At 52.5% G+C, this 15,479-nt stretch overlaps 2 protein-coding genes across 2 annotated transcripts; one reads left to right on the top strand and one right to left on the bottom strand.

Moving 5' to 3' along the window:
* The first annotated feature begins 85 nt into the window (after positions 1-85).
* Positions 86-1,952, top strand: SH3BGRL3 (SH3 domain binding glutamate rich protein like 3). Its single transcript, XM_005140232.3, has 3 exons — positions 86-237; positions 509-676; positions 1,040-1,952. Exons 1-3 carry the CDS (start codon positions 190-192, stop codon positions 1,103-1,105), a joined length of 282 nt encoding a protein of 93 aa, XP_005140289.1. The 5' UTR covers positions 86-189; the 3' UTR covers positions 1,106-1,952.
* Positions 1,953-3,483: 1,531 nt separating this feature from the next.
* UBXN11 (UBX domain protein 11) lies at positions 3,484-14,028 on the bottom strand. The gene is made up of 12 exons (XM_034069407.1): positions 14,019-14,028; positions 12,509-12,609; positions 11,724-11,778; positions 10,479-10,555; positions 9,893-10,007; positions 8,317-8,534; positions 7,905-7,982; positions 6,474-6,594; positions 5,586-5,689; positions 5,288-5,355; positions 4,430-4,576; positions 3,484-3,637 (listed from the first exon to the last, which is right to left on the bottom strand). The coding sequence occupies exons 1-12, from the start codon at positions 14,026-14,028 to the stop codon at positions 3,484-3,486; spliced, it is 1,248 nt and encodes a 415-aa protein (XP_033925298.1).
* Positions 14,029-15,479: the final 1,451 nt, after the last annotated feature.

The following is a 15,479-nucleotide window of genomic DNA, read 5'->3' as shown; positions in this document are numbered from 1 at the left end:
GCTCTGGGGGCGGTGCGGAGCCGGCTCCCCGGGGCCGGGCCCCACGATGCCGCATGCCCGGGCCCGCCGGCCCCATTGGTCCCCGCAGTCACATGCAGGGCGGCGGCGGGGCCGCCCGTTCCCTTCCTCCGTCTCTCCTTCCCTCCCTCCTCCTCCGGGCCGAGCGCAGGGAGCGGCCGCGATCGCAGCATGAGCACCCTCAAGGTTTACAGCACCTCGGTGACCGGCTCCAGGGAGGTGAGCGGCGGCTGCGCGTCCCGGGGCCCCTCTTCCGTGGGGTGGGTGGCTCTGACCCCATCCCTGGAGCTCCCTCCCCTGCTCTCGCTGCACCGGAGCCATCCCTCCGCGCTGGGTGTCCCCCTTCGCCCCACGCAGGGCCGAGCCCCGCGGCCGGGTGAGGTGTGGATCCAGGAGCGCTTGCAGAGAGCGGCTGGCACGTTGGGGTGTGTGCCTCCCTTCGGGCTCCTCTCCAGCTCCCCATAACCCTCCTTTCCCGCCCGGCTTCCAGATCAAATCCCAACAGAGCGAAGTAACCCGAATCCTCGATGGGAAAAACATCAAGTACGAGCTGGTGGACATCTCGCAGGACAACGCTCTGCGGGAGGAGATGAGGGCAAAGGCCGGTAACCCCAAAGCTATCCCACCCCAGATCGTCAACGGAGACCACTACTGCGGGGTGAGGCTTGTGCTCAGCACCGTGGAGGTTGGGTCATGGTGGGCACAGTCCAGTCCCCTCCTTTTTGCTACAAATGTTGTCAAGATGCCTTTCAAAAAGCATTTCTTGTGAGGCACATGGACAAGGTGCTGCCAGGGTCAGGAGCACGGTGGCTTGTGAAAAAGGGGTCCTGGGCAGGGGGACTTGGGGTGCTGGTGGGCAGCGGGGCTGTGCTGTGTGGGGCTGTCCTCATGTCACCCTGTCATTCTCCACACAACTGATGGCACCTGTGCCATGTGAGCTGGTTTGTGCTGTGTTCTCGGGACTGGTGTGGGCAGCCCCCTTGCTCTTGCCTTGTGAGTGACTTGTGGCTTTTCCCTGCAGGATTATGAGCTCTTTGTGGAAGCTGTGGAGCAGAACACCCTGCAGGAGTTCCTGAAGTTGGCCTGAGCCCCAGGCTCCCCTTTTGTCCTGGACTCTACCGGCATCCCTGAGCACCCTCATCTCTGACCACCTTCACTTCCAGGTTGTCAGCACTGTCCTGGCACCATGACCTATATCCCAGCACAGGGAAACCCATGACCAAAACTACTCATTGCAGCTGCCTGCGATTCCCTCCTGCCTAACCCTGGTATCATCTCAGAGGGATCCAAAGAAAGTCTGACGCTCGCTGCGCATGGCCTTTGAGCAAAGCTGGGCCTGGCTCACAGCAGCTTCCAGTGCCTCTGTACACAGCAAAGCCTCTGGGGCTGTGTGAAGTGCAGCCATCTGTCAGCCCTCGCCTCTGCAGGGAGAGCTTCTGCTTCAGGAGGGAAGGGCTTAGGGTTGTTGTTACTTCCCACTTCTCCCAGTTGCTGTTAAATTGTAAACCCTGCTGCCTCACTTCCCTTTTTTGTTTCACTTTTGTTTAATTCATCTCAACTGCACAGATTATGGCAACTAAGTCCTTTCTGGGGGGAGTTTGTCTTAATTTAATGCAGAAATACTGCACAGAGCTGGGGTCTGAGCATCCACCAGAGAAGCCCAAGGCTGGGGTGAAGGCTGGAGCTGTTCAGCAGGCTGAGGGGATGGATGGGCCTAGAGGTGGGACCTGTGTTGCTCTGGTGCCAGAGCTCCCTGGTGAGTGTTAATGGCTCAGGGCTGCTCCAGCACAGTTCATGCTCAGTTGTCTTATCTTTCCTCTTTAAGTTTGCTTTTGTTGCAACCCGGACCAAGTGCATTTTGTTTTCCTGCCAAAAAGGAAGTTTATAACCAGTGTTGTCTTTTGAGATGCTATTAAATGTTACTGTACCTTTCATATCGGTACTGGTGGGTTTCTTTTAAATCTGGTTTTATTTTGACTACAGGTTAGACATCGCCCTGCGTAATGATTCTGAGTCATTTCCAGCTCACAGAAGCAGAGTTGGTTGTACTCACTGATGCAGCTGACACAAACATCTTAACACCTTAGTTCTCTGCTGCTAATCAAAGGCTCACAGGACTTGTCTGAATATCCTACAGCACAGTAGTGACAGGTACCTCTCTCAAGTGTTCTTTTCTATGTGTTGAGAGCAGCAGCCCAGAGGAGAGCACCTTCAGCCCAGGGACAAAGATGACCTGGTTGGTTATAGACCAGGGTGTAGAGGGGCAGTGGAAAAGGCTGCCCTACAGGAGAGTCCTTGTATGCTGCTGTATCTGCTATAGGTGGAAAAGGAAGGAAACTGATTTGGAGCTGTGGGGATTGAGTCATGGGGAACCTGTGGAAGCTGCTGCTTTGGAGGAGTGAAGCTTCCTGTACTTGAGTTGTGCAGGGTCTGGCTCTGGTTGGAGTGGTCTGGGAAGAGCCCTGTGTGTCCTGTCCCCTTCCACAGCAACTGTGCCCTTGAAACATAATGGGACTGGAAACTGCAACTGAAATCAGTGGCTTTATGGGAGCTTTGAGGGCTGTGTCTCTGCTGAAAGGGAACCAGCCAGGAGGTGCTGCCTCATGCAAGTGGGAGTGTTGTCAGCTGGGAGTCAAGTGGGAGCTTGTCACAGCTGAAAAGGGAAGAATGTGCCTGGAAAAGGGCCTGCAGAGCGCAGCCTCTGCCCACGGGAGAGGGAGGAAGATGCTTTATTCATGCTTCAGCAGGGAAGCAGCAATGGGATTATGCTCTTCTCCAATGACACGGTGTCCTGTTGCAGCATCCAGCCCATGGCTGCAGCAGGGGGGAGGGAGCCAGGCTGGCAGCTCAGTGTGGCTGTGAGCCGGGGCCCCGCCGGTGCTGGGGGCTGTCCAAGGGAAGGAGTTGTTCACGCACAGGAAACCCAGCAGCAGCAGCAGGATCTGCCTGAGCCGAGCCTGGCTCAGACCCAGCCTTGCAACGGCTCAAAGCCTCTTGGTTCAGCTTCACCAGGGACCATATAACTGAGCCTGTCTCGTGGTGGAAGGGCAGGTGAGATCCCTGGGGGCAGCTGTGTGTGGAAAGCAAACTGACCCTGGCTGTTTGTCTGTCTTGCTGCAATAGAGAATCCCTGAGCTAAGCCATTGTCCAGGACCAGTGTGAAGCTGGTGGCCTTCCCTGGGCTGGCATTAACCTGTGTAACCTTCAGCAGAGATGAGGAAACTGGGCTTGGGTCTGAGCTGACAGAAGTGCCCCTGCATTAGGAGCCCAGTGGTTTTGGGGAAGAGCACCCACCCACTGCCTCTGAGCATTTCTCTCTGTCCCAGGTAACAGCACAATGAAACTAAGTCTGGAAAGTCACCCCTGTCCTCTTTTCCAAGCCAGGGGAGGTTATAACAAAGCTAAAGGTGCAAGGCAGCTCCTTCCTCTTGCAGGATTTGGGTGAGCAGCTCTTGCTAGGAGTTGTTAAGCTGTTTGTAGCCCTCTTGCTGGCCAGGGTCTCTGCAGCAGTAAGCAGGCGTTGGAGGTCAGGCCACATTCCTGCAGGCTCTGTGAGTTGTCCGAGTACACCCTCTTGGGAAAGGTACTGATGATCTCACAGGAGTCGAAGTCTCCACCCCTAGGAAAGAACAGCACAGATTTTCCTATAGGCAGGATCCCCAAGGTTTTGAGGGATCCTCTGGCTGATCCAGCTGTGGTTATGAAAGGAGGAGAGATCATTTCATAAGCACAAGCTGAGCAGAAAAAAGGGCTCCTGCCCAAAATGCAACCAGCCAGGCACAGAGTGGTCATTCCAGGCTGCACAGCTGCAGTGGGAAGGAAGCTTTTGCATCCCAGCAGTGATGAGCTCATCCTGGGCTCAGGCTGAGGCCAGGGCTATGGCCTGCAACAGGAGTGGGAAGAGAAGAGAGCAAAGGAGTTCCCCAGCCATCTGGAACAGTCCCCAAAAGGATGTAAAGCCTATGAGCAGCATTAAATCCATTGGGATATAGAGCTGGCTGAGCAAAGTGGGGTGTTTATCCAGCAGCAGGTCCATCGGCCAAGCTAAAGGCTGCAGCTCAGCTTCCAGGTTGCACCACCACATTGGGAATGGTGGGAACAGTTGGCTGAAAGCAGGCAAAGGCAGTGATGGACCTGGGTCAGGTGGCAATTCTGAGAGAACAGAAAAGGCTTATGTGTGCCTGTGTCAGCTTTTTGGCAAGGGTGGGTATTAAATACTCTGAGCTAAGTGTGACCCTGCCTAGCGAGCATCTCAGGGGATGCCAGCAGCTCCTGGGGCTGTAACCCTCAGTCCTGCTCAGCTAGGGCTGATGTCTTTGAAGCACAGCTCCAGGGCCTTCAGCAGCAGCTGGGAAACCTTCCCTAGGGCTCTATGGAGCTGGGTAAGGAGGGGAACAAGCCCTAGGCCTACCTGGCACGGGCGAGGTGCTGGCGCAGGTCCCCGATGGTCTCCGTGAACAGCATCTTTATGATGTACATCTGCTCCCCGCTCTCTGATCTGATGCGGAGAGTGCAGACACCAGGGGCAGGAGCTTCAGCCTCTTCAGCCGCCTTCACCCTGGAGGTGAGAGAACCTCATCAGTTGAGGAGCGAGTGCTGTGCTGGTGGCAGAGCCTGGGTCACCTCAACAGGGAGAAGGTGCTTCACATCTGGGGATGTCCTTGAGATGACTGCGTCCAAGCAGACCAACCCACTGCTTTGCTTTCCCTGCCTGAAGGTGCCTAGAGAAGAGTATTGTTGACCTTTTTTAGCTCTTTCATTTTAGACCAGGCTGTCTGGTAAGTTCCTTGCCCTACTTCTTTGGTTAAAAATAATCTGCTTGGGTTGGTTGTTTTTTTTCATTCTCTATTTGGGTCTTGTCTTGCCAGAAGACTGAGTGGAAAAGTGCTGTTTGTGTGACCTCCCACATGGGCATCACTCTCCTGGCAGCATTCTCCCTTTCAACTTGATCACAAACAGCTTCTTAGATGGTTTCAAACTCTGAGGCTTTGGTTTGCTGTTGAGAAAGCTATTTCACAGCAGGAAGTAGCAGTTTGAACAACAGAAACTTTTTGTTAGAGCTGTAAAGGATGGCAAGTTTGCCATGAACAATTTAGTGGTCTTCCCAAAAGATGAACCTTTGCCTTTCTTTTCTATTTCTAAGGTGTAAAAGGGACAATTCCATTTACTTCCTTAACTGAAACCCCTGAAAGAAACCCACAGTGTTGAGGAGGAAGTAGGAAAGAATAGGAGGAAGATGAGCCTGACAGGGCAGGGGCCATGCCTGTACCTCTCCAGGGCAGGCAGCCTGGGTGTCTCCACCAGGATCTCTTTGCTGCTGCGCACCCCTTCAGAAGCCTGAAACCAAAGCAGGTGAGTGTCACTGCTGCCTGCTCTGCACAGAGAGCAGCCAGAGCCAGGAGAAGGTGCCAGTGTGCCACGAGTGCTCTGGTAGAGCCTCTCTGGCAGGAGGAGGTTATGCAGAGCTCGGAGAGGCCCAAGGGAAGGGGTGCTGGTGCTGTGCAGGGTGATGAGCCCATGGAATCACTGCTGCACCTTCTCTAGGTGTTTGGGGGATCTGCTCATACCTGCTGTGCTGCTCTGCCTGAGTTGTGGGCACCAATTGCCTCTCCTCTGTGTTTCAAGGGCTTGGAAAGCTCATTGAGAAGCTGCTCCAAGGAGATTTTGGGACCTGGTGAAGCAGAGAGATGTGTCCATGTGTGACCTTTCTGACAAACTATTTGCCCTCAGAACAGGCTGGGTTTGTGATGAGAGAGCGCAACAGCCGACAGAGAGAGCTCTAACCTCCCTTAGCCACGCTGGGGCTGGCTCTGTCTCCCTCATTGAAGCTTGTCCCACTTTGTGACCCATTAAATGTTCCACTGTCAACCTCAGCAGTGAGCAACTGTGCAGCCTGTGCAGCACACAGCTGGGATGCACAATAGGTTGAAACCTGGTTAGTCCTGCTGTGAACAGGGAAAACTGAAGCTATGTCAGGTTTTAGACTTGGAAGACATTCCATCTCATGAGTGTGTATTTGTAGGTGTCTGTTCCCTTTTCTGTGGTGTGGCAATGAACAGTTATTTTTTCTTTACTACTTGGATAAAGGAAACATTTAGCACAGCTTCTGTCTGTGAGTGCCCTGAGATGAGCAAGCAAGTAGTACAGTTCCATATGAACAGGAAGATGCTGCTGATGGGCACTGCATGTGTTTGGGTTGTTTAGTTACACATGCACAAACCCTATCTGTACGATTTGGCTGCCTTTGATGTAAGCCCTGCCAGGTATCGCTTACAGACTTCTGGAATCTAGAAGCAAAATGAGGAATCCAGGACCTGACCTTATGTCCCATATTCTCTTATGAAAGCCTGAAGAGGAATTATCCCATATTCACTATAGATAAAGATCACTCTGGCCTGAAGATATCCACCTTTACAAAATGAGCTTGTAGGAGAAGCAAAGGTTTAAGTATTTACCTGGGATCTGGGTGGTTTCCTGCCCCTCACTTGGTTTTGAATGGCCAACCACTTGGCCGTGACCAGGAAAACTCCCTGGAGGGTCTCTGTCCTGAAATTCCATGTTCCTTCTGTCAGTGACCTGTTGAATTAAGGCCAGCTGCCATAAGCACATCTTAACAGTTAGACAAGTTTGTTCTCACTGCATCAAAGCACAATAAACCACAGCAATGACAACCAAGAGCTGTAAAGCCCAGGTGAAACCATGAAAGCTGCTTCCTTGGAAGCTGCTCCAGCTGATCAAATGAACTGTGTTTTCAGCTCCTTATAGGCTCTCTAACAAAGCAAATCCTTGTGTATCCCTCAGGTTCCTGGGATGGCCCACCCAGACTGCAGGGTTGTTGTCCATCCATCTCCACAGGCACTTACACCAGTTACAAGAAATGTGCTTGGACCTGACCTTTTCCCACCTGCAAAGGCTCTGCAGGTGGAAAGTGCTGTGGAAGCAGCAGGCTGGGCTTGGGGAGGGATCTGGCAGTGAGAGGCTGCAGTGGGGACTGTCAGGTGGCTCTAATGGACCAAGGCAGGCAGAATGCACCCAGCAGTGGGGCAGGCTGTGTAAATACCAGCTCTGTCTGTCTGGGTTCCACTTAGGTTCCTCTTACATTGGCTGAACAAACCACAGCTGGGTGCACTCTGTGTCTGTATTTACTGCAGATTACTGTAGTGTCCTGTGGCTTCCAGATGTGCCAGCTATGCATGGATTATAGGGAACCACAGCCCCAAGAGCTTTGCACAATCCTCACTCCAGCTGACTTTCTGCCTACCGCACCTACAGCTCACCCTGCCTGTCCTGGCCTCATTCTTGCCCTGCTTTCTTCGTGGCAGAGCGTAGGTGCACCCCTCTGGTTAGGTGCATGTGAAGACCTAGATTAGAGTCCTCTGAGGCTCTCTGCCTGCTTCCTGCCTGGAAAGGTGGCCTTGGCTTTTTGCCCTTTCTGAGAAATCAAAAAGTGAGACCTAAAAGAACCTCAGGTGGCCAAATCCATTGAAATTGTGGCAAAATAAACTCTCCAACATCCTCCTTGATGGATACTTGCTCAATCTTGTTTCAAAAGCTTTTCCATGGGAACTAGTTGAGAACTTTTCTCCTCTTTGTTCCACAGCTCTTCACATGCACATGCTGCTTCTCTACCACAGAGCCTGCTGTGCTTTCAGAAGTCTTGTTCTGAGCCAAGATTCACTGAGGCAGAGCAACCATTGAGTCTTGATGCAGAAACACTCACTTCCTGTCACGGCTCTGGCAGGTGTGCTCTCAGCCACCCTCTCCCTGCACAGAGTTAATCTTGTTGTATACAGTCTTACTGCCTCCAGAAACCTCAAACTGAACTTGCTGTGGAGAGCATCCATCAGACTGCTAAGAAAACCTGAACAAGTTCTGCACTGCTTTACCTGCAATGGGATGCCATCAGGGTAACGCATCTGCAGCTCCGAAGGGAAATAGCCATCCATAATATCCTGTAGGCATTGCTGAAACGAAATGAGAGCTTGTAGGCATACCTCAGACTTTGTTTATCTCATGGCTGATACATACCCTCTGGGCTGTTCCTATTTGCAGTGCTATTGCTGTGCAGAAAAGTCTACATAAAAGACCCAGAATCTTCATCCCTTTGAAGGCTAGCATGTCTTTGTGGGGTAGTTTTTAAGGGATGCAGGTGAGAAGCTGGTGGTCTCTGTTAGATGCTCCTCTTCAGGACTGATACGAGCTCACCAGTCTTATTCCTATCCATTCCCTTTCCCGGTGCTTAGTGAACACTATAGCAGGATGGCTCTAAGTCTAATTTTCCTACAGACCCTTCCATACCTGTGTGGATGGGTCCGCATAGGGCCGAAAGGGTCCGTTGAACATGACAATCCCATTCTGATACAGTGTGAGAGGGAGGGGTTCTGGCTGCCTGAGCCGAGCTCCCCCAGGCTTGTGCTCGATGTGAGAGGTGCCCTCTCCAGCCAGCAAGTTCAGGTCCTTCACCTTCTCCAAGAGTAAATCAAAATCAATGTGGTGTTGGGGAACAACTGCTTCACCTGTGGCAGAGGGACCAGAGTTACAGGGGGAAGGGGACACCAGCTTTCAGCTCTGTGTGAATTTGAGGTGCATTTGAGCCCTGACACTGTGGCACTGTCTCTGCTGCCTCTCCATGCTTTGCCTTTCATGCAAAGTGTGGTGCAACACTGAGCAGCTGTGGTACAGCAGTGCCAGGTTTGCAGGAGTGTGTATGCAAAACCACAGGGGCAGGGCAGCAGGGAAACAGCCTTTTGCTACCAGCTAATATAACTCCAGATGCAGGCATGCTCAGCTCCTTGTCTTTGGTTGTCATTTCAGAAGTGTTTTGTTGGCCCTTGATGTGGTGCTGTAAAATACACAGTGAAGAACAGAACTGGTTGGGTTAAGTGGGGTGGATAAGTGGATCAGGGCAGACTCCCTGAGGAAATGCCAGTGTAAACAGGGGCAGGTGCTTACTGCTTGCCACCTGCAGGTTGCTCTCCCTTGCTGGGACACTGCTGAGGGTGTTTATCTGGGTGCTTGGGGAGGGTGGAGAAGTAAGAGTGGTGATGGGACAGAAGAATGATATCAGAGAAGAGGAAATGAGAGAAGGTGAAGCCTTTGGTGGTTTCTGTCCTGTGTTTCTACAGTTTGATAAAGGAGAGCTGGGGAATAGTCCTTAAAAACCATGAGCTGAAACCAGTGAAAATCCCTGCTGCTTCCCCCCTTTTCTCCTCTCCTGTATCCAAGGGAGGGAAGGATTAGTTCACTGACATTTGCATAGCAGTTAGGAAATAGCATTGGCTCTACAGCCCAAGTATTCTTTTTTCTCCCCCTCTGTTACCATTTCCTAAGAAGCCATTGCCAAATATACTTGGACCCCATCCTCTACAATCAGATCTCAATTAAACCACTCACGTGTTGGCTGGGAAGAAAGGCAAACAATACTCTCTGATGGAGCCAGACAATATGGGTAGGTTACTACAGCTACAATACACACAAAGTGTCTGATTTCATTTTCCACCCACTTTATGGCAGTGTTATTGGAGCAATCAAGCTTCAAATATTCAGGGTATGTGACCTCTGCAGGAAGCAGCTGCTTTGAGGGTCTCCTTCCAAATGGCTGAGCCATTGGGTTCTCTCCTTGTCCCCTAAATAAGGCTTACAAAATAGAACTGTATAAAATACCAGTGTTCTGTCTGGCTTAGCTCCTGTTCAGTGGCTCCATGTCTCTGTCCCTGAGATGGGCTGAGGTGAAGACCTCAGCACAGGATCACAGCTTCTGAAGATGCAAATTCTGGGTCTTTGCTGCTTATCTGCTCTGGGGAGTATCACACCTTCTCTAAGCATGCAATGGGAGTTAGGATAACTGCTTCAGCAAGGAGTGCTGGTGCTTTACCTGGCTTCCAGAAGCTCCTTCCTGGCTGCTCTTCTTCATCCTTGAGCAATTCTATGTCTTCCAGTTCTTCAGATCTCTCTCCAACCCAAATCAGACCATAGTCGTTCAGAAACTGCTGTGAGAGGTAAGCACAAGGCAATGTTGTAGACCAGAGAACTAGAAATGGGAGCCTGAGAGTGGTCAGCTGAGATCAGGGGAAGAGAAGGGGAGGTGAAAGAAGTTTGTCTTGGGGTTCTTTGGCCCTGGCAGGGGCCAGCAGTCATAGCAGCTCTACTAGTAGTAGGTGAAAGGGAGAATGAAAGCATCTGCAGTGCCACAGTAGTCTCCCAGGGCTGTAGTAGCTGCAAAGAGTATTTCTGCAGTCCTGGAAATCAAAGTGAAGAGGCTTGCAGGAGGCAATGGTGTTTGGGTATCATTTCCTGCTGCTATGTAGCTCCCATCCAACTTGTTCTTTGTTTTCAGAGGGGTGAGGTGGTGAATTATGGTGATTAACGTGGCAGCTTGAAAAAGACTGAGCAGCCTGGGACTGCAGGGATCTCAAACCAGAGGTGCAGATGGCTTAGGGCAAGTGAAGCAGGTGTCTCACCTCCATTTGCCAGACCTGGAGCTGCAGCTGAAGGTACCTAATTTCCAGTTCCTCTGTTGTGAATGAGTCAGGAGGATCTGAAAAGGAAGTCTGGGTTTTAATATGCACAACCTTAAAGAAGAGCTATAGGTAACCTGTGTCACACAGCATGGATGCCCCAGCAGTACCTGACTGTACCCACCACTACTCAAGTCTATCAGACACAGGAGCTGAATGTGAACTCTGCATGCTGGTCCCTAACAATTCAACCTGCAGCAGTTTGATAAAGATGCTGCCAGACTAAAAAGTAGCTGTGGATGGTACTGGTGAAGCTTTCTGCTGCAGGAGGTTGGTGGGAGTGGTGCAATTGGCAATTAAACAATGAAAACTGCTCTGCTTGCTCAGTCTTAAGGGACCTATTAAGAAAATTAGCAGGTGCCCACTAAAGCTGGGTTGAGAAACCTGGGCTGAATGGCTAGAACAATGCACAATGAGGTATGAAACACATGCATGTGGTTTGACAGGCATATTTGTGTTCTCTGCTCAGGAAATTGAGAGGTTACTCCTGCTTTGTGCTTACAAGGAAGGTCAGCCATTGTAGGAAACATGTCTGGGCTCAGCTGGAGAAGCTGCTGGATTCCAAGGAACTGAATGGGGGAAAAGACCTTCAGTGACTCACTCACAGCTGGGCTCAGTCTGAAGTTAGGCTGCCTCCCAGGACAAGTGAGCCTGGGCCTGGAATCCTCCCTGAGATCCCAAGCAGAGGTTTGTATTTGCTCAGCTGTGAGTAGCTCTGGTTTCCAGCCTGTTTGAACTCTGCAGTATTTACTGGTTTGTTTTGCTTGTTTTCCTGTGTGGTTGGTTTATGCTCATGGAAACTTAGCAACCCACAGAAAATAGGTCAGGAAATAGTGTTTTGCACTGCACCAGAACAGCTGAGCAGTGGATGATAGAATGGTTTAGGTTGGAAGGGACCTTAAAGCTCACCCAGTTCCAACCCCTGCCACGGACAGGGACACCTTCCACTAGAGCAGCTTGCTCCAAGCCCCTGTGTCCAACCTGGCCTTGATGTGGGTATAAAGTGTGGATCTGCTTTGGCAGAAGGCACCATGTCTGTGTAACTGATACCACTCACTGAAGATGCTCTTGGGCTTTTAAAGTAAGGATGGTTCAGAGAGGAGGTGTCCACTGCTCTGCTGCAGTACCAGGAGCTCTGTACTCTCCCACAGGTAGGAGCAAGGCACCAAGGGTAGAATAATCTTTTACCTTCTTCTTTCTGAAGGGTCTTCATCTTCTCTTCAAGCTCAGCAATCCTCCTGTCCTTTGGGACCAGAGCAGATAATGATCTTATTTAGTTCCTTGGCCTTCAGGACCTTGAGGCACAGTTTGGACAATTACTCCTGGCTAGGTGAGTCAGTGGTGCACATCCTCTCACTCCGTTCAGAGAGAGGCAGAGTAAGGGTCAGAAAGGCTGCATCACCTCATGAATTAGACTCAAATGAGGTGTGGGATATAAATACACTGCTCCAAGAATAGGTCAGGGAACACTGACCTATCTCCCCCTCCTTCATCTGCACAAGAGCTGTAGGGAAACACCCAGGCTCCTGCTCCGTGCTTCCTGTTCAGGTTCGTGCTCTGACCTATAGGAAGTAACGAATCTAGAAATGAAACCAGCACCTTTGCAGCCACCTCTTTAAAACCAAACACAAAAGGATACTTATTGGAAGCTGCAGTCATGCAGAGGGGTCTGCCCCAGGCTGGCTCTGCTGTATGAGCAGCTGTTGTCTCAGAGAGCAAAAGGAAAACCCAGGGCTGAAATCAAACAGCTGATACCAGTGACAGGGTGCTCAGAGTCATCCCTTGGACTGTTCATTCTCCCAACCCAAGGACCAATACGATTGCTCTGGTGCTTTGAAAAGGCTTATTTGTGTAATAGAGCAGGCTGCTGCTGAACTTGGTTCTGACAAACTAGGTCTGAGTGGTGTAATGCTCCTGTGGCTTTACCATCAAAGCATGGCACAAAACAGGCTCAATAAGGGCAGGATTTTTACCTTCAGTTGGATTTCTTGTGCTTGTTCTGCTATTTTTTGTTCCAACAGAGTGATTTTTTGCATCAGGGAGGATTTGAGCTCCGTGTCAGCCTGAGCTGTGTCTGAAAGCACAAATGGGTGTTATTTAATCCTCTGCACCATGGGGGACCCCATGCAAGAACTCCTGCCAGAGCAGGTAGAACAAAGGTCCCTTTGGGGGGTACTGGGTAGGAATTCCATAGGGAGATGGCTGTATTACTGACAGTGTATGTGATGGGGGGGATTAGCCCTGGCCTGGGGTATTGAGCCCCCCAGACTGTCACTGAGAGACTGTGATGGCCCAGAAACCCCTGATCATTGAGGGGCTTTTACCCTGTGTGTTCTTCTCCAGTGTTGCCTCCTTCAAGCACGAGGAGAAGCTGCCTTGCTCTGGATTCTGTGTCCTAGGAGACAGGCTGGTATCCTCTGAGGAGAGGCACGAAGAGCACAGAGGAAAGAAAACAGGTCAGTGTTCCAGCTGCAACTTCTTCACAAGCAGGTAAAGGAATACTGGGGTTATGCTGAGGGCAGGAGAGGGCAGGAGAAAGCAGGGTGGTCCATTCAATCCCATAGGCACTCCCAACCTAGTGAGTACATGTGGGAGCTTGTTAGGAGCCAGGATCCAAGGGAAGAGGCAATCTCAGCAGCTGGGAAGACTGAACATGAAATGGGGCTTGTAGAAAGAGACTGTGACACTGGTACAGAGCATCCTGCCTGCAGCGTGAGGCACAAAGTGGTAATATTGAGCTATTCTAACAAAGAGCCCAGCACCCTGGCGTTAACAGAAGCTTCATTGGCAGTGGAAAGGGAGATTTTGCTCTAAGATGTGAAGGATATGACCTAAAACAGAGCTGTAAAAATAGATGAGGCTTTAATGTGCTCTAGGTCTTGCTGAGGCTGTGGAAACCTTTTGTTTCTTATCTGATTTTGAACACGTGTAGGAGAGAACAAGCTACAACCATTGCAGAGCATGTAGGAAGGCAAGAAAAGCCTTCGCAGTGGAGGCAATGAACTTGGCCAGCTCTGTATGAGGGGACAACATGTAAAAGTCAAGCCCAGCTTCAGGAACTTCGTGAGGATTTGCTCACTGGGGTTCAGAAGGTGCTGTTGTCACTGCAGAGAGCAGCTTTGCTCTGCTTGAACCTGAGGAAGCACAAACGCGCTGTGAGACCTGACCGCCCCATACCCCTGGTTCCCCATGGGGAGCGATGCCGGCCGGGAGGCAGCGGGTAAGGAACTGGGGGGTTCTGTTGATGCCGGTGTTGTTTCTGGTCCTGCCACCGCCATGTGCAGCCCTGCGGGGCCCAGAAGGCCGGTAGGAAGGACCGTTAGCAGAAATGGTCTCAGAATGACGGGGGTAAGCAGGTACCGCCCTGTGTGCGGGTCCTGCGGGACCCAACGCGGGTGGCAGCACCCGGAGCACCCCGGTGTGTGCTGGGGGTCCCCAAACCTCGGGGGTCCCCCCGCTTCCCCATGCCACCGCACCACTCACCCGCCGCCATCTTGTTTACAGGCGGTTGCCACGGCGACGGAGGGCCGCTGCGATTGGCTCATCCTTGGTCACGTGGAGGGCGAGGCAGCACGGGGACTACATGTCCCAGCATGCACCGCTCTGCCCCCCGGCTGAGGCCGGGCCCGGAGCTTTGCGGGGGCCCCTTCCCCACCCCGGAGCCTGCGCCTGGAGCAGGGATGAGCCCCGGGGATGTCCCCTCTGAGGAGCGGACCCGGAGCGCTCCTCACGTCTCCAGGGCCGGGGCAGGACCGCGTTCCCTTCCCTCTGCACGCCCCTGGCCTCCGCTCGCAGCCCCCCGTGCGGCAGGGCCTGGCCCCGGGCACCGCTCGGGTTCCATCACCGCTCGCTCCCCGCACGCTGGTGCTGCCCAGCACGGCCGTGCTGCTGCAGAGAGCGCAGCCTCGCTCGCTGCAGGGGCAGGCCCGTTTACAGCTCCCCTAAGGGATGCTGGCTGGTCCTGAGGCTCCTTCTGAGGTGTTCATGCAGTGCAAGGATCAACGGAGTTGGGTGAAGCTGTGCAGCAGAGGAGCCTTCCCCTCTGCGCTGTGATGTGCTTCAGCAACCCAAAACCAGACGGCAGCCGGATGAGCCTGGCACATTTCACTACCTTATTTCAAGCCATCTGAAAATAACCAGACCCCATCTGTTTCCTGCTGCTGCAGCTGAGGGGGTGAGGGAGCTCCGAGACCTGCCCATGAGGAGATGGATACTGGGGGGCTGCAATGGAGCGTTTCCCTATTTGTTATCCGGATCAGACCACCCCAAGCGTGTAACTGAAATGCAGAGCTCAGACCAAACTCCTGCCTCAGCTGCATGGAAGGAGCTTTGTTCCTTGGTTGAAACGTTGGGCACAGTTTGCAGAACCCTCCCGGTGATCCAGCAGGGGTTTAGCCCATATCCACTGTTAGTCCTTCGTGGGTGCAGGGCACAGGGTAGGGAGAAGCAGAGCTCAGACACAGGGGCTCATGCTGCAGGTGGTATTTTGTGATGTGGCAAAAGGCAGGGCCAGAGGCTCACTGCTTGTGTTGGAGTCGGTGGCTGTGTGGCCGTGGTGCGGAGCAGGAGCTGCTCTTGTGCCGGGTGATGGAGATGGATGGCTGCGGAGAACTGAGGCTGCATGGGCTGTACGGTGGTGTCACTGCCTGCAGACCCCCCCCCCTGCTGTCTTGCACCCTCTTCCTCGCAGCACCGGCAGAAGATGTGACTTCCCCAATTCACCCTGGTTTCAAACAGCCCTTTGTGGTGGGGCTGGTGCAGGGAAGGAGGTGTGACCGGTGAGATGGTGCCACCACTGTGCTTAAAGCCTCCAACTGCCATCACTGCGAGCAGAGGAGGAAGTGTGACAGCACAGTGAGCTGTGTGCCCCGACCATGCAGCCCCTCCGGCGCGCTCTCCTGCTCCTCCTGCCTTTCCTCTGCATGGTAAGAGAAACCCCATGGC

Source organism: Melopsittacus undulatus, chromosome 14 (assembly GCF_012275295.1).
Source record: "Melopsittacus undulatus isolate bMelUnd1 chromosome 14, bMelUnd1.mat.Z, whole genome shotgun sequence".
Lineage (NCBI taxonomy): Eukaryota > Metazoa > Chordata > Aves > Psittaciformes > Psittaculidae > Melopsittacus > Melopsittacus undulatus.
The sequence above is the reverse complement of the archived record's forward strand: the minus strand, read 5'-3'. Positions and strand labels throughout refer to the sequence as shown.

Excerpts from the sequence above, each read along its gene's own strand:
- UBXN11 (XM_034069407.1), bottom strand. Across the intron at positions 10,008-10,478 it reads TCCAGGTCTGGCAAATGGAG|CAGTTTCTGAACGACTATGG; the intron begins GTGAGACACCTG and ends TACCTCTCACAG. Across the intron at positions 5,690-6,473 it reads GGAAACCACCCAGATCCCAG|GTCCCAAAATCTCCTTGGAG; the intron begins GTAAATACTTAA and ends CTGCTTCACCAG.
- SH3BGRL3 (XM_005140232.3), top strand. The coding sequence starts at position 190 with ATGAGCACCCTCAAGGTTTACAGCACCTCGGTGACCGGCTCCAGGGAG. Across the intron at positions 238-508 it reads CGGTGACCGGCTCCAGGGAG|ATCAAATCCCAACAGAGCGA; the intron begins GTGAGCGGCGGC and ends CCCGGCTTCCAG. Across the intron at positions 677-1,039 it reads ACGGAGACCACTACTGCGGG|GATTATGAGCTCTTTGTGGA; the intron begins GTGAGGCTTGTG and ends TTTTCCCTGCAG.